General features: G+C 45.1%; 1 protein-coding gene and 1 long non-coding RNA gene across 4 annotated transcripts in view; one reads left to right on the top strand and one right to left on the bottom strand.

The window, feature by feature from the left end:
* The window catches only part of TEX10 (testis expressed 10), a 33,935-nt gene extending 16,486 nt beyond the window's left edge, over positions 1 to 17,449 (top strand). For 2 of the 3 annotated variants that reach the window (XM_060184351.1, XM_060184353.1), the window contains exons 8-13: positions 2,290 to 2,378; positions 3,836 to 3,969; positions 6,875 to 6,955; positions 9,894 to 10,075; positions 14,965 to 15,175; positions 16,031 to 17,449. In XM_060184351.1, coding sequence (XP_060040334.1) covers positions 2,290 to 2,378; positions 3,836 to 3,969; positions 6,875 to 6,955; positions 9,894 to 10,075; positions 14,965 to 15,175; positions 16,031 to 16,144 — 811 coding nt within the window. In that variant the 3' untranslated portion in view covers positions 16,145 to 17,449. Of the gene's footprint in view, positions 1 to 2,289; positions 2,379 to 3,835; positions 3,970 to 6,874; positions 6,956 to 9,893; positions 10,076 to 14,964; positions 15,176 to 16,030 lie in introns of those variants that run through there. The other variant, XM_060184352.1, reaches the window with a different exon arrangement.
* Positions 17,450 to 17,590: 141 nt separating this feature from the next.
* Positions 17,591 to 24,755, bottom strand: LOC132536451 (uncharacterized). The gene is made up of 3 exons (XR_009548022.1): positions 24,240 to 24,755; positions 22,296 to 22,370; positions 17,591 to 17,991 (listed from the first exon to the last, which is right to left on the bottom strand). It is a non-coding gene; the product is annotated as an uncharacterized LOC132536451 (long non-coding RNA).
* Positions 24,756 to 25,722: the final 967 nt, after the last annotated feature.

Genomic DNA, 25,722 nt, shown 5'->3' with positions numbered 1-25,722 from the left:
GACTCCCTCATTTCTGAGTTTTAAAGGAAAATTCATTAAGGAGAGAATGAGAACCAGAGTGTCACTGTGGCCTCTGTGATGCTGGGGATGGAAATCAGGTCTGACCTCCTGCCTGCACAGCAGATATTCTGCCCCGTACTCCCTCCCCACCTTCTGTTGGGTACATTAATTTAATTGAGAGGCCCTGATCAAGTTTCGTAGTTCTGATTGCTAGGCATCTCTATCAGAGAGTGCTTATCTAAGAACATTATACTCCCAAAGAGTATTAGTTTGTTCCAGCTTTTTGAAAACCTTACCAGCTGAAATCTTTTGATTTCCTTTTTATAACCACACACTTAAAATCTGTTTTTTTTTGTTTTCCATACCACTCTACATATGTCGTTCTACTGGCCTTTGCTCAGGTTTTTTTCTCTGGCCCAAGTGGACTGGGGAAACACAAAAGAAACACACGGAGAGGTGGTCTGCAGCACTAGGAAAGAGAAGTCTGAGAAGAGAATTGGTTTGCACCAAAATTTGATTTGAAGAGAGAGAGTGCTCACCCCATAGGGGATGCAAAGCCCTAGGTTAGAGTGTCCCAGTAAAAGGACAACTCTCCCCATTTTGTGTGTGTGTGTGTGTGTGTGTGTGTGTGTGTGTGTGTTCCCCCCTGCTGCATTGGGGAAAGCTCTGGTGCTGTTATCTTTCCTTCTCTCTCTCTGTTTTGGGGGAATGGGAGATTAGGCCTGGAGCAGAGAGGCCCTGGTGATTCAACAAACACCACCACCCAGGAGTGGTGCAAGCATGCCTGTGTGAGGCCCCAGACACACACACACACACACACACACACACACACACACACACACACACACACACACACACACACACGCACGCAGACGTTTGAGTAGAAAGAAGGGTGAATAGAAAACCTGGTCTTCTTGGGCTGGGCATACAGCACAATGATTATGCAGAGTCTCTCATGCCTGAGGCACCAAAGGTCCCAGGTTCAACCCCCAGCACCACCATAAGCCAGGACTGAGCAGTGCTCTGGGAAAAATAGATAAGAAAATGTGAAACAGACAAAAAATAAACTAAAACCTGGTCTGCCATGAGTAGTTTCAGTTTGCTCTCCCCCTTCCCCGTGATAATCACTAACAAAATCTCTCCTCCTGCCAGCATTCTGGCCTGTGTAGTCCACACGGTCACCGCAGAGGAAGCTATGTGGCCATTTGTCTACAGGAGATTCCTGGGTGGGTGTCCGTACTCCCTTTTGGCCACTGGGTGGCAGAATTGAATACTCTTTTCAAGAGGATACTGGCTCATTTTCTGCTGACCATTTTATGTCCTTTTACGTTGAACACCTCTGGTGTTTTATAAACTCTGGCTTGCGGTATACTCAGCTTTTTGATGGCCATTGGTATGATGCTGCTTTAGTTATGATAGAAATATAAAATATGGTCGTTTACCTCCTTCAGATTCAAGAACACTAATAAATGCAATTATCTTTGTAATTGTACCTGTGCAGTCAATGCATTTAATGGCAGAGGTGTCCACAAACTGTGCTTCTGGGAAGGTGTGGGTGACGTAGTTGATGTTGCTTCACATTCAGGCAACTTATCCCGGCATGTTGGATCTAATCCTCCTTAGTCTCTTCTCTTATGTCACTTAGTTGACATTTATTCTTTTCCTCCTCTTCCTCCTTACCTTGACAGGAGTTGTAAGAGCAGTCACTGATCTCGTAGCAAGAGCTTAGGTCATCCTCATGTCATCAGAAGCTGCTTTCGCTTTTGCGGCTCCCCGGAGTCCCTTCAAATACTCCACCTCTACTGCTGTGAAACTGACCTAGTCATAACCTTGCGAAGGACAGGAATACACACGTGTCTTGGAGCAGCTTTGGATGAAGCTATTGTTTGGTTAACTAAGATGGTTTTATTTAGGTAGACACTGGAACTTTTTTGAAACTTAATTCATTTCAGTAAACAAGGTTGGACTTAATCAGAATCAGAAGTACATATTTGGTGAATGTACTACTGAAAGTCAGAGCTTCTGTCAAGGACCTGGTGGTCTCATTTGTTCAGCTGGGAGTGGAAATACTCTGATTCTGTGTATGGGCCAGTTATGCTTTCAGTGAAACTTGACATGGATGTAGATAATGTTAGACATTAGAAACTTGACATTATGGTATTTGAACTCTCTCAAGAAGAAAACTCGATTAAGCTATTTTGTTTGTGTTATTTTCAGTAAAAAGATTACAAACTGTTACTCTTTAGTCTCACGTTGGTCACTTCTAATGACAGTTTTCCTTTGTTATAGATCCGCATTTTCTGGATGGAAGTATTCAGTTAAAGATGGGTTGATAAGTGATGTGGACTATTTCAGCTTCTTATTTTCAACACTTACAGGTAACCATATTAACCCGTCAGGTCAAGGAAAGGAGAAATCATAATATGAAGATTCTATTCTCCTAAGAGTTGCTGTTTTACCTGTCTGGTTCTAAGTTTTGGAGATGACAATCTGTCTATCTTGGGATGAGTTTTCATTAATAAGTGGTAATGAGGAAATGTATTTCTTCCCTATCTTGGCAGGCTCTTACAGCAGGGATACACATGGTTCACTTCCGAAACCTCTCATAGCATGAGACCAAAGATTTGACAGTTGTTTGAATATCACATGATTTTATTTTCATTTCCTTCTTAATGCCACTATTTCTTAGTGTACACTAATTTGGGCATAGATGCCTTTTTCAACCATCCGGAGAAAATTATTGCATAATTAAAATTTATAAATAGAATATCCATTTTCAACATGTTATATATGTTTCAGCTTATTAGGAAGAATCTTGGGTTTTGATTAGCTATTTTCTTAATTTTTAATATTTATTTTCTCTTTTGTTGCCCTTGCTTTTCATTGTTATTGTTGTTGTTATTGGTGTCGTAGTTGTTGGATAGGACAGAGAAATGGACAGAAGAGGGGAAGACAGAGGGGGAGAGAAAGATAGACACCTGCAGACCTGCTTCACCGCCTGTGAAGTGACACCCCTGCAGGTGGGGAACCTGGGGCTCGAACCGTAATATTCTCGTTATTCTGAGAGTCATCTTAAGATTTATTTGTTAATGGGGGTGAAGAGAGAACCAGACATCATTCTGGCTCACGTGTTGCCAGGAATCAAACTCAGGACCTCATGCTTGAGAATCCAGTGCCTTGTCCACTGCACCATCTCCCAGACAACAGCACTGTAACAGCTGTCTCTTCAGGAAGGACTTTGACGTGTGTTATAGACCAACTAGTAGGGATGTGGTAAGAAAATCAGAAATTTCGTATAGGTCTAGTTGAAGCGACTGCCATGTGAATTGCTTCTTCACCCAGACAGACTTAAGGATGGTAGTTGTGTGAAAGCGTTTGAAGGGCCAGTCTCCGGGTTAGGCCTTGTGCATCGGAGGCATGTGCTCTACCAAGGAGCTGCGTGCTGACCCTGGTTGTGTGCTGTTTTAAGTCCGTGATTATTGAAAAGGTTCTCGCTCACTTTCTTCTTTCTTTTCTTTTCTTTGTTTTTGTTTTTTCTTTTCTCCTTTTAGTAGAAGTGGCCATGGCCCTAGTACGGAGGGTAAAATAATGTCGCTTGCTGTTTCATAGATGGAGTCAGGTTTATCTTTTGTAGCTATAGTTAGTGCTTTTAATTGTCTCCTTTGCTGGTCATTCATTTTTAAAATGTTACACAAAATGCAAAAACTCAGAGAAAACAAGACAGCTAACAAAAGTTTAACTGGAAGGTACATGTCTTTTTTTTTTTTTTTAATTAAGGCTGTTGCTCTATGATTTAGTTATTTTAATTGGCTTTTTTATTTTCCTCTCAAATTAGGGTTTTCAAAAGAGGAGCTGACTTGGCTCCAGAGCCTCCGAGGAGTCCCTCATGTCATCCAGACACAGCTCTCCCCTGTTTTTCTTTACCTTACGGACTTGGATCAGTTTCTGCACCATTGGGATGTAACAGAGGTATTAATGCATTTGAAAATAAGCTTACAATTACAGTTCAGTACACCAACCACCACTAGTTTCTGCATTGCCAGATATGAGATTTCTTAGAAGAGTAATGTGAAACACAGTCCTTATTCTGAGAGCTTTTATGATCTTGGATAGGAGGTGTATTCCTTTCTTGAAACACCTATGTCATTACTTGATGACAGAGACAGACAGAACAGAGCGGCTTTGAAGTCTGGTGCTAGGGAGAGAAAGTGAGTGAGGCCGTGTCACATATAAATTCAACTTGACTCTAGTCGCTGAGCTACCTCCCTGACTGCAAGGAGCATAAGTGGCATTCCTTCACTCGCGGTCCGGATAATTTTCATATGTGGCATGACAAAGTCTGCATGCCTGCCCTTAAAGGGCATCCTTCCCTTTTCCTTGTCCCTTGTTCCTTGTCCCTTGTCTGTTGGGCATATTTCCTGCTGGCAGCCAGCACGGAGCCTTCTGGGGACTCTGCAGTATCAAAGGGTTGGAAAGCCTAATGTTGGGCATAGCTACACAACTTTGATCCCAGGGGAAAGCTCCACACTCTTGAGACTTCTGATCTTGAGCTGCTTCTGGGCTTGGGCTTCCTCTTTGTATCTGTTTCTCTTACATCTCAGTGCTGTCTCCCCTTTTTTTTCTTCCCCACCTCACTACTAAAAGGAAAGCACCTTACTCTTTGTACTAGACCAGATTAGTTACTGATGTCGTCATTGTTGGGTAGGACAGAGAGAAATGGAGAGAGGAAGGGAAGACAGAGACAGACACCTGCAGACCTGCTTTACCGCCTGTGAAGCGACTCCCCTGCAGGCGGGGAGCTGGGGCCTCGATCCGGGGTCCTTAGAGCGGTCCTTGGGCTTTGCGCTACCTGTGCTTACCCACTGTGCTACCACCCGACTCCCCCAACCTGAATTATTTTATGATTTTCAATTTGGGCTTGATTTGTGTTTCCTTGTGGTTGCACTCAGACTATTTAGACTTGCTGGGACTCTGCCACACGGGCTCCTGGGTTTTCTGCTCTCCATTTGAGGAGTGCATAGCTTTGCTTTGTTTCGTTAATGCTCTTTTGATTACTTGGAGTGGTACCCAACCACTTTCGCCCTACTTGACTTTGTAACTAATAGTTTATAACTTAAAGCAGTGTAAATATCCATTTCTTTTTAGCCCTGCAGTGCATTCGTTTATTTGTGGTAGTTGGTTTCCTGTTGTTATCATGGGGGTTAAATTTCCTTCCTGCTGACAAGGGAGAGAGTTCACTTTGGAGAGCGGCAGAGTGTCTGGGTCACCATGTGGAAGTAACCCATGTTTGAGCCTGGCCCTGCCACGCACGGAGGGAGTCCGCTTTGGTTCTGTGGCGTCTTCCCGGCTCCTCTTCTCTCTTTCTGTCTGGAAATGCTGACAGTGGTGAGATCCCAGCAGTAAGAAAACAGTGTTGCTTACTGTCATTATAACCACTGATCTTGAGCTCGCTGTTTGCCATCAATGCTGCCTTCAAGCTGAGTTCTTTTGATGTGGTTTAATTTTTCTTCGATGAACTCCTACATTATGACTCCAGAAATTGTCCTACACTCAAGAGTGTCTGTTCTGTGTTCCACCCCTGCAGTCAGGCTTTCCTTTAAGAGGCCCTATTTTTCTGTTAGTGGAGAAAAGCTATTTTGAAACCAACCTCTGAATTGTAGGTGTGATTGTGACTATTGGATATCGTTGTTGTCGTCACTCTCCTACGCGAGCATCTTTCTCACTCCTCGGACCCCCGACTCCCAGGGCTGTTGACTTCTATTTATTCCTGGATAGTTGCCCCGGACCACTGCAGCTCTCTCATCTAGACTAGTGCTGGTTGGTTATGTTTGTTCCCACCCAGTGGCTTCAGAACTGAATTGTTCGGCAAGGGAAGGGCTGAAGTGGCCATTTATCATTGAATGAGATGAAAATAAACACTGTGCTCCTTTTGGAGTAAGAAGGTAACATTTGAATACCCTCGCATTACTTAGAGACGTGAGAGAGAAAGTGTGTCGTGTGAGCACCCCGAGTTTTGAGCAGCAGTGCAGTGACTGGGGGTCGGCTAATCAGCAGTTCTTTGGCCCGCACGCCTGCTCTCTCAGCCTGTGTGTGTGAGTCGTCTCTCCCCGCGGTTTCTGGTTAGCTCTGTCAGCCTGTGTGTGTGAGTCGTCTCTCCCCGCGGTTTCTGGTTAGCTCTGTCAGCCTGTGTGTGTGAGTCGTCTCTCCCCGCGGTTTCTGGTTAGCCCTGCGCTCCGTCCGCCAGCTTCTGTGCAGTTTGTGTTGGGACTGGAGGACTTGCTGCTTTCTTCCCTCTTCTTGTTTTCTTGAACTTAGGAAATTACAGATACGAGAAGTGCGGCTTTCACCTGTAAGCTGTTGTTGTTCTTCTACTCTTGGGAGGAATCAAGGCAGCACTATAACTGACTTGAGTTATGTTTCAGTGTTTTTTATGATAAATACTTTTCTGTGGTGCATTTCTTCACCAAATGGAATAAAGGGTTTGTCAGCCGCCGCCCCCACCCCCACCCCTACACCCCCACCCTGCCTCCAGATTGTTCAGGTCTTCTTATTATGACACTTAACAGAAGTGGAACCGCTGCTCTGGTGAGCCATATGTGGACTGTGAGAGAGGAGAGATGTTCATTCTTGCATTTCTGTGTATGACATCTGGTAGGACTAGTTTGGTCAAAGTTAGCTCATCGTGTGTGCGTGTGTGTGTGTGTGTGTGTGTGTGTGTGTGTGTGTGTGTGTGTACGTACACACAACTTGATTGACCTTTGACAGTTCGTGTCTTGAGATTTCATATGTTACATTTTCTATTGCATCAGTAAAGTTAAGTTTTAAAAGAAAAATCTACAGAACTTGGTTACTGATTTTCTCTCCTCCTCGACAGGCCATCTGTCACAGTTTACAGGTCATCCCTTCTCGAAGCCAGAGCTTTGACATCCTGCAAAGTGCCATCAGTAAGCATTTGGTAAATATACTTAACTGTTTTCTGTTATTACCCAACCCCCCAAAAAGAAAAACAAAACAGAGATTCATCGTTTAAGACTGGGTTTGTCATAAGCCAGGGAAAGAGAAACTGTCTGGAATTCTAAGCTTAGTATTCCATGGCCTCTCACAAAGAGCTGAGAAACACTAACGTTTTCACTCTCTATTAAACATGGTTAACTCTGACTTTAGGAAAACCACCTTTTCCCTAGGACCTTGCTTCCTATACCTGTATAACAAAGAACCTTAAAATTAAGCCTCAGGTCCTTATGACTGGTTGTTGTTATTATTTTACGATAAAGGCAAGAGAGTGAAAAAGCCCACAGGACTTTTACTGTGATGCCTGGCTCAGATCTGGGTCGCACACGTGGCAAAGCAGCACATTATCCAAGTGGATTATTTTATCAGCCTTTGTAACATTTTTATTCACATGCACTTGGTATCAGGGTTTTAGAGTTTTGTATCCTGACTCATGTAGTCAGAAGCCCATGACCCGGTCAGTGGAAGCATTGAGCTCATCAGGAGACTGATTTCTAACCAGTGGATGCTCTTGTTCCAGTCAGTATTCAATGCACACAAGATATGTCTGGGTTGATTTTTATTTTTTAAAAGGTATTTTTGTTTTAATATGAGAGAGAGAGGAGAATTGAGTTATCGGAACACTACCCAGCTCTGGCTTGTGGTGGTGCTGAGGATTGAATCTGGGACCTCAGAGCCCCAAGACATGAATATCTTTTATGTAACATTTGTGCTGTTTACCTAGCCCTTGGCTGATGGTTTTTAATCCTTGCTTATTTGGGTATTTGTCTTTTATGTGTTGTTAATAGTAGGTTACAAGATTGTAAGATTACAATGTATAGCTCCACACCTCACCCACCACCAGAGGTCTGTGTCCCCACCTTCCAGTCTCCCAGGGACAAGCACCGGAGTTCTTACAAGTCTCACAGTTGACTTGCTTCTGATTTTTTTTTTTTTTTTGGGGGGGTCAAGTTCGTGTGAATCAGATCTCTGGATTCCACATATGAGTGAAACCATCTGGAACTTGTCTTTCATGTCTCTCTCTTTTCTTTTATTAGTGATTTAGAAAATAACGAGCACTGTCGCACCTACTCCCACCTCCAGAGTCTGTGGCCCCATCCCTCCATTGGAAACTGCAGTGGGTCTCCCAGGGTCACAGATAAGGGTTGACTATTATTTCTGTAACTCTGTCTGTGTGTGTGTGTGTGTGTGTGTGTGTGTGTCTGTCTGTCTCTCTTTTTCCTTTTCCTTTCTAAGTCACACCCATACCTGTTTCTTCTTTGGAATGCCCCCTACACACACACACACACACACACACACACACACACACACACACACACACCCACACACCCACACACCCACACACACCCACACACCCACACCCACACCCACACCCACACCCACACCTTCTCTGGGTCCTGATGGAATTGGGCTTCAGAGCCCTCTACGCCATTTTCCCCTAACATTTCTTCCCCTCTCGGGCGCAGAAGGTGGGAGGTCTGGCTTCTGGAATTGCTTCTCTGCTGGACACGGGCGTTGGCAGGTCGACTCATACCTCCAGCCTGTTTCTGTCTTTCCCTAGTGGGCTATCATCTCTTCACTTATTTCACTAACATAACCACCTCCAGTTCCATCTGTTTTGTTCCAGATGGCACGGTATCTTTTTTATTGCAGAGTAGTATTCCATGGAATCTGTATCCCATAACTTGTTTAGTCAGTCATCTGTTGATGGGCATTTCGGCTGCTTTCACTCTGGCTGTTGTGAACACTGCATAGAGTGCATATGTCCCTTCTAATTGGTGTTGGAGTGTCCACTGGATAAATGCGCAAGAGTGATATTGCTAGAACGTAAGATGTTTCCATTTTATTTGTCTAAGGACAGTCTTCCAAAGGAAGTTTGCATTCCCACCAGCAGTGTATCAGAGTTCCTTTATCTCCACAACAAATTATCTATGTGGATAATTTAAAATGTTCACTTTTTAATGGAAGAGAACCAGAGCATCTCTGCATGTAAGATCTGGAGGTTACATTTGGACCTTGTGCTTCAGAGTCCTCATGCCTTACCTGCTTCAACAGCTGCTGGGCCATCACTCCTTTCAGTAATTTCTGTGGACATTGACACCTTTCCTCTTAATATTATTCCCACTGAGCTGCAAGAGAGTACTGTTTTGAAGTCCCAATATTTCTTTCTTCCTATTCTCAGACAGCTTGACAGGAGAGCTTTTGCGCACTTTTGTGGTTATTCAACAGTAGTTCCTAGGAGCTTCAAACCATGCAAACATACTGTAAATTCGATTGCATCTAACGATAGTCCACATGGTAGAGTCTAGATGAATTACTATGCTATAGTGACTTCTATTTGGGTTTTAGGACATAGGAGCAGTCAAACGGTAAGTATAGTAATATCTTAACTTCATTAAAGAATTTTATTTCCCTCATCATGTCTGAGTAACTAGCTCAATCAAATGGCAGAGGAAAGTTCATTATAAAAGGAACTCTGGTTTGTGTATTTAACTACCTGGGGCGAGATCACTCCTAGTAACAATATTTTCCAAAATGAGTAATGAGTATCCCCAGGAGAGGAATTGCAAGGTCTTAGGTATAAGTCTGATAGCAAGTTTGGGGGGTTGGGGGCGCTGAATGAATAAACCCTTTAAATAATGATTCTGACCAGCAGCAGAAGTTGTAACATCAGAGAATAATAGTAGAATCCGTGTGTCTTCAAAGTGATTTAGTTTGAAAGTTGAATTCTCAAATGAAAACAGGACCCGATGGTATTGCTGGTGACATACATCATGCAGCATGTGCAGCTTTTCAGCGAGTGGGGTGTGAGACTTAACTGGTTGGTGGGGTCACCAGAGAGACTTGTGAAGAGGTGATTAATCTCATTTTTCTCTGCTTAGGTTGGGTTGACTGTGATCCCCGACAGTACAGCTGGCTGTATTTTGGGTGTTATCTGTAAGCTCCTGGATCATACGTGTGTACCTAGTGAGACACTGCTGCCATTTTTGGCTTCTTGTTGCTACAGTCTTCTTTATTTTCTGCTTACTTTAGAGAAAGGAGAAGCAGAGCATCTGAAAAAGAGGTAACCGTTTTTGTAGACTCTTAACTTTTAATTTCTTTCTGGCTTATTCTACGGTCTTCCCCCACTCCATTAAAGAAAGAATGGGGTGAAAGGTGATTAGATTTTGGAGCTATTTAAAATTGTCTTCAGAGTTTATACAGACCTAAGATTTTTACTGTTTTTAATGATTCTCCTTTTTGTTATAACCTTTCTTAGTTGTTTCTCCTCTTAAGCTACTTAAGTATTTAAAAAGCTAGACGTCGTTTATAAAGCTTCTTGAGAGCCTTCCTTGTTAACATTATTATAATTCTAGCAAGAAGAAATTCTACCTTTAGATGAATGGGCTTATTAGTACAAGCTTTTGTATTTTCTTTGGGGCTTCATTAGAACTAGTAAGAGTGAAATTTTAAATTCTTGGGTTTAAGGAAATTGTTCTAAGGTGCTATAGTTTTAATTTGTCAATTCTTCTATTCCTATATAAGACCCAAACTAAAACTCCTGGGATAGCTTGGAAGATTTCACTTTACTTTTAAAACTGTATTCTCATGCTGAAAATATATTACAGGTTTTAAAACTCTTTACAGATGAGCATGTAGATAAAAAGTACTTCTGTCACCTGTTAACATTTTGACATTTGCCTTTAAGTCTTTCTTTGAATGTTTAAACGCCATGAAATATATCAAATATACTAGTTGTATAAAACATCCACCTAAGCAGCCTCCAGGTTTAGGAATAAAACATTAAGTCACACATAGGCCATGAGTCCTCGTTTTTCTCTCTTTTCTGTAACCCCCTAGAGATTGTCTTTGGCCTCATCACTTTCTTGTCTTTGTGACACACACACACACACACACACACACACACACACACACACACACACACACACACACACACACACGTTCATATTTTTTGAAACTTTTTTCTATTACGAGGGGCTTCATACTTGAGGTTTGGCATTCATTTTCGGCACTGCATATGCTGGAATGATCCTCTGGTTCTCTTTTTCACATTCTCTTTATCATTAAAATAAGTACTTTTAAAAAAATATGCATTTGTGGGGCTGGGTGGTGGCGTACCTGGTTGAGTGCACATGTCATAATGCAAACGGACCCAGGTTTGAGCCACTGGTCCCCACCTCAGGGGGGAAGCTTTGTGAATGGTAAAGCAGGGCTGCGGGTACCTCTGTCTTTCCCTCTCTACCACCCCTTTCCCTCTTGACTTCTGACTGTGTCTATTCCAATAAATTGAAAAGATATAAAAAAAAACTTTATTTAAATAAAAATAAAAAGATGCATTTGTTTTGAGAAAGAGGACTACTCAGTACTGGGATCCAGTCTGTGCCCTCTAACAGTCTGAGCTATCTCCTCAACCCAAGATAAGTCTTTTTGAAGTGAAATTTACACAGAAAGTTTCAGGCTGTATTTAGCGATTTGATTCTTAATATGATTTGTGAGTCATCTGTGTGAATCAAATTTGCATTCCAGTTATCTTTGTTACTCTGTAAGATATTTTAAAAAGTTCCTGTAAATAGTAAATATTTTAGGTTTTTTAATTACAGGATTTTTGCCACAACTATTTAATACTGGCAGGATGAAAGTAACAGTAGATAATAGGCAGGTGAATGCGTTCCAGGGAGACTTGATTCGCAAACAGAGTGAACTGGCTGTGGTACTGCTGGTTAGTTTTACAGCACACAATGTATCACGGTTTACCCATTTAAAGTATTTTTATTACTCATTTTGAGTAAAGGCAGTTGAGAGGGAGATAGTTTCTTATAGGGGAACATCCTGCTTTGTCTTCATGAGGCTGTCTCAACAGAGTTAGCGTATTTAATAATAGCTCTGGACTGTTTCAAGCCTAGTTTCGAAACTGGCCTTGCACTCAGATTGGGAATGACGTGTGCATCTCTTGGCGTGACCTTCAGTTGCTAGACTGAAGTGCTGGCAATTGGACTCATAGGTACTTAAAATTCCATTTTGGGCAACTACTGCTCTTGCTAGAGAAGGTTTGGTTTGAGAACGCACACGAAACACAGTGAGAATTTGCCTTCACAAATGCTGCAGAAATCAGACTTAACCCATTTGAGTCAGGGCGCCCTAGTGTAGGCTTCTCAGCAGTTCGGCTGCTTACCAGGTCCGCGTTCGGTGCTGCTGTAACCGAACACCCATGTTTGTTCTTCTCAGCTGAGAAACACTGAGTTACCGTTTTTGTTTATTATTACTTTCTCTCCTAGAAGGACTGAAATGTCCTTTCAACACAGGGAGCTTCTCATTCTGTCCTTTTGTGTGTCTGTTTTCAGTAAAGACCCAGGGTGTTGTTCTGACGTCACACACGCAGGCCAGATGCTGGGTGCTGTGCAGCACCCTGGCCCCTCACTCTTGACACTCCCGTTTGGCTTATTCACGGGGCCTTGCTAGTTTTGTGTCTGGTTTTTGTTCCCTTATACTGGTGCATCACACAGTGCTGCATTTCAGGAATGACTTTATGACTCTCCGACCGAGCCTTTTGTTTCCTTTATTTCAGAGAGAGGCAGAGGGAAAGGTAACATAACTTCAGAGACTCCTCCACCCCATGTAACAGGACATTCCATGTGCTGCCGGAGCTCAGACCCGGCCATGTGCAAGCCAGGGACTGTCTGCACAGCTGGGGTGTCTTCTGACAGCCTCCTTGAGTTGTTTCCTCACCTATCTTATCCATTCTGGATTTCGACTTGACTCTCATTCTTGGCTCTCTGACTTACCGGTGTTTATTTTGTTGAGTCCGGCCTCTCTTCTGGTGACGATGTTCCCCTCGGGGGCTGGGGTCAGGCGAGGCTCCGGACAGCCTTCCCTGCACTGATTACGTTCAGTGTTGGGGCGGTATAACTTTCCTTTGCCTGGGTACATCTTTAGTGAGAAATCTTAGAAGATTTTTGGAGACTATTTCCCTGGCTTCTAGCTAAGCTGGTACATTTCTAGCTTCCTGTTTCTTAACGCTGGGAGCCAGAAAACTCAACTTATGTGCTGTTGGCTGTTTAGAACACAGCTCCAGGACCCCACCGCTCATGCTGTAACTGGGTTTGGGTTTCTATGAGTTTTAAGTTTTGGAAGTTTATTCTAGTTTTTTAACCTGGGTTGCGTTCTCTTCCACCACCAGCACCCTCTCTCGTTGCCTTTGCATTTAGACCAGGAGGGATACGTGGCGCCTTTGGATTGGAATTAACCAGGAGATTACTCAGGAGTTACTCAGCACCCACAGACTGAACTTGGCATCAGTACTAGTTTTTGAAGTATATACCTTTGAACGCTTAGAATTACTGCTTTATGTTGAACTGAAAGGTCAGTTGCATCAGACCCAATTCTGTCCATTAAATAACTGAGATAGTGCAGGTAAAATCACTCTCAGACATAGCATTAGAGAGCCCTAGGCAGGGCTGTCAATATTACTGCTTCTGTCTCTTGGGCTGCCCAAGTCTCGTTTCTGTTTGACCTGACAGCTTTCTTTAGTTACGATACGTGAAGGCAGAAATGCAAGCTTTCCTTCTCACCGTGCTTACATGTGCTGTGATGTAGAGTCCACAAGCCTTCACACGTAGACAGTTAGCATATCAGACCACTTACGAGTAGCTTCAGGGTTGCAGGACTAGGAGTTTTTAATCCCGGAGGAACCAAGGTACCCTGGTGGGTTTGGGGGTGTGGAGTAGAGACAGAAATTGAGAGCAGAGTGAGACAGACAGACACCTGCAGCCCTATTTCACCACTCATGAAGCTTTTCCCCTGCAGGTGGGGACCCAGGGCTTGAACCTGGGTCCTTGCTCATTTTATTGTGCTTACCAGGTGCGCCACTTCCTGGCTCTCCCAAAGTACTTTTATTCTTTCTCTTCTTGATTATGTTGGGTTTTCTTTTTAAATCTTTAGTGCCTTTCTTTGCCTCGTTACTAGCTTTGTCTGTATTCTTTATTCTCTGTGCATGACTATTCTGTCCTAGCCTGTTTCTGCATCTGGCTAGGACAGAATAAACTCAAAGGAGGGCGTCAGTGGTTTCTCAGTAAATTGGCAGTCACCTTTGATATGGTTGCTGTCTGTGGAGCGGGGATCACGGTCAGAATAGTACAAGGACTGGTTCTGTGGCATCTGGAGGCCATAGGCTCTCCGAATGTGACTAGGTTAGCTGTGAGTTCACTTCACCCCTGTCATAACAGATTCTTGTTTAGCAAAAATACTGAGGGGGTGCTGTGTGCTGCTGGCATTTGGACTCAGCTTCAGCCCACTGTGAGCAGCTGTATAGTGACAGACCCTATGCTGGCTACTTTCTGTGATGTGAGCACTTAACCAGGTGCGCCACCACCTGGCCCTGCTGGCTACTTTCTGAAATCTATTTTGGTTCTGTGGTTCCTTCTCTCTCTCTCTCCCTCTCTTATCTCCTCGTCTCGATTTCTCTCTGTCCTATCAAAATGAAAGAAAAAGGCAACAATGGCTTCTGGTAGCCCCAGCAATAACCCTGGCAGCAACTGAAAACATATAAAAAATAGGAGCAGATTACTATCCCAGCAGAATGGACTGTCGTGTGTGAGAATCCAGGTTTGAGGCGTCCGGCCACCACGTGGGAACACTGTGCAGAGGGAGTTCAAGGAGCTGTGCATCAGGCTGTGGTGTCGCTCCTGCCTCTCCCTCCTCTCCCCCCCCCCCCACTTTAAAAAAATAATAAGGTCCATGGGGAGTGGTAGAATTATGCTAGTTCAAAGTCCCAGCAAAAACCCTAGTGACTAGAAAAGGGCACCTTGTTTTTGACAGTTCACTGACGACAATGATTACTGATCGCAGTGGTTTGTGAGTTTACAGGGACCTAATTCCACACTGTACCCACCACTGACGGTCTGTGTGTCTCTGCCCCTGCTCCTCGCTGACTCCCTTTCTCCTTCCTGACGGCAGGGATAAACTCTGGGGCATCTGCGTGTCCACCCTGGCTGTGCTGCCGCGAGTCCTGAGGCTGATGCTGCAGAGCCTGCGAGTGAGCAGAGCTGGGCCTGAGGAGCTGCCTGTGGTGGGCCAGCTGCTCCGCCTGCTGCTGCAGCACGCGCCCCTGCGCGCTCACATGGTGGCCAACGCCGCGCTGGTGCAGCAGATCATCAAGAACTTCGCGGTGAGTGGGGCTCACGGGTCAGGCCGGGTTCCTGGGCACCGGCCCCTGGGCTACCTGACAGGTGTCTGATGGGTGGGTACAGCATAATGGTTGTGCTCTGTGAAGTCCCTGGTTCCATCCCCCACACCGCCATACACCAGAGCTGAGCAGTGCTTTTGTTAAAATAAATAAAAAAAGAGATGTCTTTGATCCAAAGATGCTACTCAAACTGTACTAAGATGACAGGAATCTCAGTTGGAAAAGGTAAAGTTTTTACTGTAGCTGACATGTTCTCAAACCGTAGCTGTCACTGAGGAAATTTAGCCGGGGCATATTAGTCAACTGTGTGTTCACCTGTGCTTTAGTCTAGCACTCCTAGTGTGTTTGGTTGAAGGGATATTGTTAATTGATAGAAAAATATTAATACAGCACATATATGACACTTGTTCTGAGTTTTTCTAGAATCAGCTCATCTCCAGAAGGAAGAGTCAGAAACTGTCACAACACAACAGAATTATCTTGTGTTGGTGTGAGATCCTAGAATGCAGGAGGGGTCTGTGGTGCAGGAAAGATTGATGGTTAAAACAAAAAAGTCACTGTTGTGGTCCGGGAGGTTGTGCAGTGGATAAGTCATTGGATTCTCAACCTTGAGGTCCCAAGTTCAGTGTCCGGCAGCACGTGTGCCAGAGCGATATCTGGTTCTTTCTCTCTCTCTCTCCTCCTGTCATTCTCATGAACAAATAAATCCTTTAAAAAAAAAAAAAGTCACTATCCCCAAGACCATTTCCTGTGGTGCTCTAGATGCATGTGGAAAACACTGCCAGGTCGCACAGCAGCTTTGATGGGACTGTCAGCCACGTCTCATTCTCTCTACAGACACTGAAGAGTGGGGGCACCCAGGAGCAGTGGCTTTCAGACTTGCACTACTGCTTCAACGTGTACATCACCGGACACTCCCAGGGCCAGGGCACACTGCGTGCGGTGTATTGAGGAAGCACCGTGGCACCTCCTGTTTGAAAGTGTCCATTCACCTCTAATTTTGAAGAGACTGGTGTCATAATAAATGTTTGTCATTAAAGCTGAACTTTTTAAAAGAAGTCGTTTACCAACCTTCCTTTGCAATGAAGAAAATAATGCTTGGGGGAGTCCCCACTGGTCCACGGACTGGCGGGCGTCCTGGATTGCCAGAGGATGCGCGGGCTGCAGGTGGTGGTGTCTTTTCATTCCACATCTGGCACCTTCTACTCAGCAAGCGAGATGTTAGCTCACGCTTGTTGATCGACCTTGACAAATGTCACTGTATTTTGTTTGACCTCATTCAGACAGAAACCAGTTTGGGAATGGCTGATTGCCTGTAAACATCACTGGAGTCGGTTTCTCAACGTGAAGCTCTGTATAGAGGAGTTCCACAGCTTCTCTACAGAGGCAGGATTTCAAGACGGTGCTAGATTGCTTCCTTTCTCTCGTGCACACTAGACGATGCTTGGCCTGATCCAGATGAACTACCTTCAAAATAATTTTCTACCAATTTCATTGTAATCCTTAAAACGTTACTAGCAGGGGCCCTGTGGTGGTGCACTTGGTTGAACGCACCTTACCAATAAGGACCTGGGTTCAAGGCCTCAGTCCCTACCTGGTTTGTAGGTGTTGTCTTGCTGTCTCCCTCCCTCCTCAATGTGTTTGTCCTATCAAAATAAGAAAAGTGAAATAAAAATTAAGCAAAAAAGTTTTTTCACGTTACTAGATATGTAGTGACTTATACATCAAAATTAATATATATGACTAATTTGATCCTTTGAAAATAATAAGCAAAGAGTAATTCATACTTGACTGCTGCATAGCTCTGATAGTGAGGCTGGAAGCTGTCCTACAAATCTTCGTGGCCCAAATGTTCCTGCCTGTGCCTTCTGCCTGCATTCTTAACAGCTTTGCCCTTTTAAAGAACCAAGACGCCCGCCAGCCAGCCACTGGGTTTTATGGAGACCAGGTATTTTTCAAGAGTTACACTGTTACGGAGCCAGCAGTCCCCCGTGCCTGCAGTGCCTGCAGAGACGGCATTTAACAAGCTTGTTCACCTCTGCAGGTCAGGCAGGAAACACAAGTGGGATGTTAAGGCCTGAACCGCTGGCGCCTTGTGCAGGAAAGTCCGTAAACCTTCATGGCCGATCCCTTGGCACCTCCACGCTGCTGCCGGTGCTCAGCTGTGCCAAGGCGGAAGTGGCAGCAGCCCGAGGCCTTCAGAAGCAAGTATAAAGTGTGAGAAATGAACAGTGTGCCTGTAGCCCATACAGGCCCCCCCAAACCAAATACGGGTCATGATTCTGGTCAAGCGTTGAAACTGATGTCCAAAAAACTGTGGTATCAGCCGTAAAACGCGTGACGATCGATTCCAGAAAAGCAGAGGCACAGGGAAAGCTGCTGTCAGCCAGGCTGCTCCTCTCATTTAGACTCTTCCCTGGAGCCAGCAACCCTTTCATACTCATGGACTTCAGTGTCCATTATGCATTCTCCTTTTCAGTCATACTGAGGGGAAGGCAGTCGGCTAGGCGTGGTCTTGGGTCTTTTCAGCACAGCCCAGGTAATTTACAGAATAGTGCTGTCTGTGTAACAGAACAAACGAAAACGACCTGGCCATTCAAACGATAGTAGCGCTTCAGATGATCTCAGTCTGCAGAAGAAGAGTAAGAACTAGCTGTTCCAGCTTCCACGGACACAGTCTTCTTCCAGCAGTCGAAGCCTTACTTTGCTTTTTGGCTGAGTAGCCGAGTGCAGGTTGTAAGAAAACCTCCTCGACTGCCCACTGTTCTCAGGGAGGTGTATACACTTCAGGTTCCTCACTGCCACAAAGAAAACACCAGACACATGCAGGTTATTAATTTTGACACTGAAAAGCTTATTGGTGAGAAAAAAGGGTTTAGACTTGTATTGTCACCAGGAATAATTAAGATAATGTCTAGTCTGTTGCTGAGAAAGGGTGACTTACTACATTTCCACATCTCAGATAGGGTCTGCACGGCTCTTCAAGGAAAGAATCTTAACTAGAGAGTGGGGCTGGGGCGGGCTGGAACTGGAACCAAAGGCTTCAGTCTACCTGGGATAAATAAACAGTATGAGGTCTTTGTCTTTTGGTCTAACAAAGTGCAAACACATGCACACGTATCTTTTCCCTTAGTCTTTCTGTGCCAATCACATTGCCATAGTCCATTCCAGAAATGGGTTTGAAAACTATTAAAATCTTTTTAAAAAGTAATTCCTGTAACAAAATTTTTTTTTTTTTTTTGTATTGAGAGTTTAATGGTTTACAGTATAGTCTTTTTTTCCTCTGTCAACACTCCCACCACCAAAGGTCTGTGTTCCCAAAACTATTAAAAATCTTAAGGGATGGGAAGATAGCATAGTAGTTACACAAAGGACTCAGAACCCCAAGGGTCTGAAGTCCCAAGTTCAACCCCCAGCATCACCATAAACGGGAGCTGAGTAGTGCTCTGGTCTCTGTCTCTCTCTCCCCCCTCTCCCCCTCTCTAGTTATAAGTAGTTAAAAAAAATCTTCAATAATGATGGACTGTATGTCTAAACTTGAATATTTTTAGACATTTTTGTGACCCTGAAACTACACTTACCAGATGCCACATTAGTGATGTGCTCAGCTCTGACAGGAGGAACTAGTGAGCCTCCGAGGCACTAAGAGACCTTGCTGAGCCCAATGCTGTGCATGGCTCCTAGTAATGGGGCAGAAGTGAGTGTAAAGTGGCGAGGAGTTTTCAAGTTAGAGCACAAGGCTTGCTTTCTCTTCTGGTTTTATTACTGTTATTCAGCAAAGCTATTTTAGAGTGAAATGCTGTTTTAGAACTCTAGCATGCTTTGGCTGTCTTTATTATAGCAGGTCTTCAGTTGTTTCCTACAGGCCCTTCCCTGAGGGAAAGCCAGAGTTCAGCAGTGCTAAGTCATGCCAGGGACCAAACCTGGGACCTCCCTTACTCAAGTCCTATTCAGCACCACTGAGTCTCCTTTCCCCACCAACTCCCCAAGCTGGAGATACATACTGTTTTTTGCTAAGCTGCACTTGAAATGAGTTTTATTTTTAAAGATAATGGTCTCCCAAATTTAGGAGAGTATTAATTTCTGATCAGTGCTATGCTTTGTGCTGGTTTGCAAGGTGATTCTAGAAGGTTAAAGAGCAGGAACTGTTGAACTGCCAAGTCTAAGAAGGCTGATTGAATATATACATATATATATAAAATCTTCCCCCCTGCGGGTGGGGACCAAGGGCTCGAACCCTCGTCCTTGTGCACTGTAATGTGCGCCAGCCGTTTTGTTAGAGTAGTGATACTCCAACAGAGCCTCCTGAAACTGGACGTTGGGAATGCCAGTGTTTGAGTGAATTGAGCCAGTTTGCTAAAGCTAACAGACCAGAAGCAAAACTGAGGTAATTAACCCCAAGAAATTCTCAAAGCAGAAAAATAAACTATAGTTTTTATTGAAGGTGAAGAGAATGCTCTCTACTTTGGGGTTCAGAAATCACATTTGGCAGCTGTTTGCTCATGCTCTTTGCCCATTTTACTTCTAGAAATGTTTTCTTTACAAAATAAAGTGTAAGGGACTGAGGAGACATCTGTATACAGCTGGTGGCGCAGCGGGTTAAGCGCAGGTGGCGCAAAGCGCAGGGACCAACATAAGGATCCCCGTTTGAGCCCCCCGGCTCCCCACCTGCAGGGGAGTCGCTTCACAGGCAGTGAAGCAGGTCTGCAGGTGTCTGTCTTCCTCTCCCCCTCTCTGTCTTCCCCTCCTCTCTCCATTTCTCTCTGTCCTATCTAACGACGACATCAACAAAAACTACAATAATAAAACAAGGGCAACAAAAGGGAATAAATAAGTAAATAAAGACTTTCATGCGACCAAGGTTCCAGGTTCAATCCCCAAAACCACCATAGTAGTGCCTTGGTCTCTGTACATCTTTCTCTCATTTAAATAAAATGTAAAAAGGAATTAAAAATAGAGTATATGGCTGCACTGTAGCTAGTACCCCATGTCTGATTCGGTGGTTCATGCTTCACTTGGGAGTGTAGATGTAATGAAACCATGGGTTGCCTTGAGCTTAGGGTTAGGAAAAAATTGCCTTGAACTAAGGGTTAGGAAGATATTCTCTTTAGCCAGTAGCCATTCTCTTGCCTCTGTAACTATATGTTGGGTCAATCTGTTTTCTTCAGATGAAATTCTAAGAAACCAGTAAGAATTATTTTTGAATCCACTGCTCCTGGAGGTCAATTTTTCCATTTTGTTGCCATTGTTGTTACTGTTATTGCTGTTGTTGGATAGGACAGAGAGAAATGGAGAGAGGAGGAGAAGATGGGGAGAGAAAGATAGATACCTGCAGACCTGCTTCACTGCTTGTGAAGTGACTTCCCTGCAGGTGGGGAGCTGGGGGCTCAAACTGGGATCCTTACCCCAGTACTTGCACTTCACACTATGCGTTTAGCCCACTGTACTCCCAGCCCCCGCTTATTCTGTCTTAACTGAAACCTTTTGCAGCACTGTAAGTTTTTAGAGGGGTGGGGAAGGGGGAGGGAGGGCAGGGGAAAAATTTTAGTGAAGCACTTTGATTTTATTTTGTGTGGTCCTGAATTTTTCTCAAAATGAGAAATGCTCTGTAATATTTGATTATCTGCATGCTACACTGGTGGTTATGTTTGCCAGTTCCAACTTTAAAACTACTCAAATTCAGAAAAACATTTTTTTTTCCCCACAAGAGAGAGTGCGGCCAGAGTAGTGTTGGGTAACAAACGCAGTACCTCGGGCTTGCAGGTCCAGTACGTTACTTGCTGCACCACGGTCTGGGCTGTGCAGCTAGGGACTTTGAGAGCAGTCAGGCCCATTGTCCTAAGTAGCCTACCCACTCACAGCCTGATCAGCCTGCTCTATATGAGCTGTCAAACCCTTATTAAAGCCTTGGCAGTAATTTCTGTCCCCTCCCTCCAGGGCTTTCTCCCCATGAAAAACTAAAAGACGCTAAAGTTCATGCTGACAGCCATCGCTCACCTCCCCAGCTGCGCTCTGCTCCTACCTGCCGACCAGCTGGGGGAGGGTGTGCGGTCACAGCCACCTGTGAGAACCGTGGTCTGGCATTAACTGTTGACAGCACTGAACTTATCAGCCAACTCGCTTCAGTGCTAGTGTGAGCAAAGGGGCCTTGAGTAAAACACTCTCGAGTTGCTTCTGACCTGAGCTGCTCGTATATGACCGAAAGGACACAGGTGAGACTAAGCTGGACGTGCTGTAAATAAGCAGTTGTGTTTGTGTTTGTCCAGAGCGTCACTGCTCCTGACTGACTAGCTTCTGTCACAGAGGCAGAGATGGGCTGGGGGCAGCACAGCACCTTCAGTGAAGTGGGGGGCCGGGCTCTGAACCTGGGCCGAGGGGGCTATTTTGCAGACCTTTAAGCAACTGCTTTATTGTGTTGGAAAAGGCAAGTGCCTGGGGGCCGGGCGGTAGCACAACGGGTTAAGTGCACGTGGCGCAGCACCTGCTGGGGAGTCACTTCACAGGCTTGAAGCAAAGCGGGTCTGCAGGTGTCTGTCTTTCTCTCCCACTGTCTTCCCCTCCTCTCTCGATTTCTCTCTGTCCTATCAACAACGACAGCAATAACAACAATAAACAGCAAGGGCACAAAACAGGGGGGGGGACAGCCTCCAGAAGCAGTAGATTGGTGGTGCAGGCACTGAGCCCAGTGATAACCCTGGAGGCAAAAAAAAGAAAAATGTCCGGTGAAAGGACTTACGCCCGCCCTGGGCAAGCAGATATAAAGGCCAAGACAGAACAAGAATTTTCAAGGTTGCTTCGAGGAATGAGAGTCTTCATCCCCTCCCCCCCCCCACACACACTTCATGTAAACAAGGATCTAGGTGATAAAGGACAGCCAAAATGTCCAGACTGAAGGGAGTGTTCGCTGACTGGCCTCTTTGGTGAAAAGCACTCGCCAGCTACAGAGACAGAGCCCTGCTGCCCCAGTCACCCATGTAAGAAACACACACTTGGAATCCGGTCACCATCACAGACTTGTGGCTACTTCTTTCAGTGATGTCTACTTTGGGGGTGGCATGAAAGGAAATGCTCTCACTGCTTTGCCGGGCAGCTGCTGCCTTACCTGAGCTGAGACGCAGCACAGAGTGGGCTCTTGAAGATCTTGTAGGGTGAGTGGCTTTTCCTTCTTGAGAACCACCTGAAATCAAGCAACAGTGATCATGTCTCTGACCGATTACAGGTGGAGCCCGGAGCATTTCTGAATTTGAGGTAAAGGTTTGACCTGCCAAGATAAATTGGGTACTGGGAAACATAATTTCACAATGAAGTCCTGAAATTGATTGCAAATCTTTTTTTAAAGGTGTTTTTGGGAGTGGGGCGGTAGCACAGCGGGTTAAGTGTAGGTGGCGCAAAGCGCAAGGAGGGGCTTAAGGATCCCGGTTTGAGCCCCCCGCTCCCCACTAGCAGGGGAGTCGCTTCACAAGCGGTGAAGCAGGTCTGCAGGTGTCTGTCTTCCTCTCCCCCTCTCTGTCTTCCCCTCCTCGCTCCATTTCTCTCTGTCCTATCCAACAACAACATCAATAAAAACTACAACAATAAAACAATAAGGACAACAAAAGGGAAATAAATAAATATTTTTGACAAGGTGCTTTTGCCCAGCTTTTCTGTTGAAGAATTAGCCAGGACTTGTTGGATGAGCTTTCCCCAGAACTCACGAATTTTTAATTTACGTTAGTTAATTTGACAAATTAGCATATACTGTGGTGTTTGCTTCTCTCCAATCCCACAGATGGACAACTCTATAATGTTTTTTTTTTTAATTTATTTATTCCCTTTTGTTGCCCTTGTTGTTTTATTGTTGTAGTTATTATTGTTGTTGTCATTGTTGGATAGGACAGAGAGAAATGGAGAGGAGGGGAAGACAGAGAGGAGGAGAGAAAGATAGACACCTGCAGACCTGCTTCACCGCCTGTGAAGCGACTCCCCTGCAGGTGGGGAGCCGGGGTTCGAACCGGGATCCTTATCCCGGTCCTTGTGCTTTGCACCACCTGTGCTTAGCCCACTGCACTACAGCCCGACTCCCTATAATGTTTTTTTTAATGTTTATTGATGAAGAGGAAAAGAAAGACATTAATGAGAGCACTGCTCAGCTCTGGTTTCCAGTGATGTGGGAGATTGATCCTGGGACCTCAGAGTCTCAGGCGTGAAAGTCTTAGGTAGACATTAAGCTACCTGCCCAGCCTTAAGTTGGTAATAACTTAGCATAGAAAACACCAAAATGAGGCCGATCTTATCTGCCTGTCTGGAGTCCCAGAAAGGGTAATAATGTAAGGGGAAGGCCCAAGGAGCAGATTTGAGAGCTTGCAATGCTGAGGCACTCAGTCATGAAGTCCTGCAAAAAATCTGGGCTAGGAAGCTCTGGTGCAAGATGCAAGAATGTCTCATGTACCCACGATCCAGAATTGCTAGAAGGGAGGGCACTAAATACGATACTGAGAATTCTCTTCTTGTCTGGAGGCAGGGGAAGAAAGTTCCTACTGGGGGCTGGGCGGTGGTGCACTGGGTTAAGTGCACATCGTACGAGGAACAAGGATACTGGTTCAAGCCCCCAGCTCCCCACCTGCAGGAGGGTCGCTTCACAAGTGGTGCAGCAGGTCTGCAGGTGTCTGTCTCTCTCCCTTTATCTTAGTTTCTCTGTCCTATCCAGTAAAATGGAAAAAGAGATGGACTATAGGAGCAGTGGATTCGTAGTGCTCTCACCAAGCCCCAGTGATAAACCTGGAGGCAAAAAAAAAAAAGTTCCTACGTGGACACCCATGCACAAAGGACCCAGTTTCAAGCGCTGGCCCCCACCTGCAAGAGGAAAATTTCAAGAGCGGCGATGCAGTGCTGCAGATGTCACTCTACCTTTCCCTCCCTCAATATCTCTTTTCTATCAAATAAAATAATAATAACAAGAAAGTACCTGAATGGAAGTTGAACCAAAGGAATTCAACCCCACTTCAGATTCTGATGTGACAGTCTGGTGCTTGTAACCTATATACAAAGTGACCAGGAAGGCACTTACCATAGATCTGCTTGAGCACGGAGTGTCTGGTAGACTTTGTACCCAAGTCCGTCTTGGATGGAACCTTGGTGGTTCTGCTAACTGCAGTGGTCTTTGAGGGTTTCACTACCAGTTCCTTCCTCCAAACTTGCAGCAGCAGCATGACGCATTCTCGGCTGCATTTATCCGTGTCTCTGACTCCAAGCTGCTTCATCTGCAGGAGGTAAGACAGCTGCTTTCTGAGCTGGTATCTGGTAGGTGCAGTGGAGGGAGGGAAGAGGACTGAAGATCAGAGTACTTGAAAACTCTTCAATAAAACTTCCAAAAGATTCTTACACACTATAGGAATAGTATTTACAGAACACTGGGAAGTTCATTCAATTCCTATTCCTGATTTTTTTTTTTTAATCATCAAGTAGCTTCTAAACTAGGAGTCAATCAGATGAGTTTCCTGCTCTGGGGACGGGTCAGTGTGCAAACAAGTCAAGTGTGAGAATGAACCCAGTGAACCGGGGCTTGGTCAGATGTGAAACTGATAGTTGGTGGTCTGACAAGGCTGTCCTGGTTTTTCTAGGCTGAGTAGGAAGAGAAGGATTTCTAGGCAGCAGAACTGGTATAAGCAGAGTTCTGGGAAAGTCCAGAAAGTCAGCAATGGGGTGGACATGAAGAACTGTGGGTTTGGAGAGAGGAGGACGAAAAGGTAGGTTCCACAGTGGAACGCGTCTGCTCAGGGTCATTTCCTATGGCCGTCTGAACGCGACCAGTGAGGCAGATGTCTGAGTTTCATACAGGATGGGCAGTGGTGAGTGACATCATCGGGGGGTGATAAACATTACTCCTGATTGTGCTTTCCCTCATAAGACACTACTGGAAAAAAATCCTAGCAAATGGAAGTGAGGTTGAAGAGCCTTCTACAACACAACGTCCAAGACAGACCACACCAGAAGAGGAATAGCTATATCCTGAGCACAATGCCACTAGTCCCCTTACCACAGAGCCCCATCCAGGCCTGGCCAGCACTGTATCAGCAGGACTACCCTGTATCCTGAGCACAATGCCACTAGTCCCCTTACCACACACCCCCATCCAGGCCTGGCCAGCACTGTATCAGCAGGACTACCCTGTATCCTGAGCACAATGCCACTAGTCCCCTTACCACACACCCCCATCCAGGCCTGGCCAGCACTGTATCAGCAGGACTACCCTGTATCCTGAGCACAATGCCACTAGTCCCCTTACCACAGAGCCCCATCCAGGCCTGGCCAGCACTGTATCAGCAGGACTACCCTGTATCCTGAGCACAATGCCACTAGTCCCCTTACCACACACCGCCATCCAGGCCTGGCCAGCACTGTATCAGCAGGACTACCCTGTATCCTGAGCACAATGCCACTAGTCCCCTTACCACACACCCCCATCCAGGCCTGGCCAGCACTGTATCAGCAGGACTACCCTGTATCCTGAGCACAATGCCACTAGTCTCCTTACCACACACCCCCCACCC

Source organism: Erinaceus europaeus, unplaced genomic scaffold (assembly GCF_950295315.1).
Source record: "Erinaceus europaeus unplaced genomic scaffold, mEriEur2.1 scaffold_930, whole genome shotgun sequence".
Lineage (NCBI taxonomy): Eukaryota > Metazoa > Chordata > Mammalia > Eulipotyphla > Erinaceidae > Erinaceus > Erinaceus europaeus.
The sequence above is the reverse complement of the archived record's forward strand: the minus strand, read 5'-3'. Positions and strand labels throughout refer to the sequence as shown.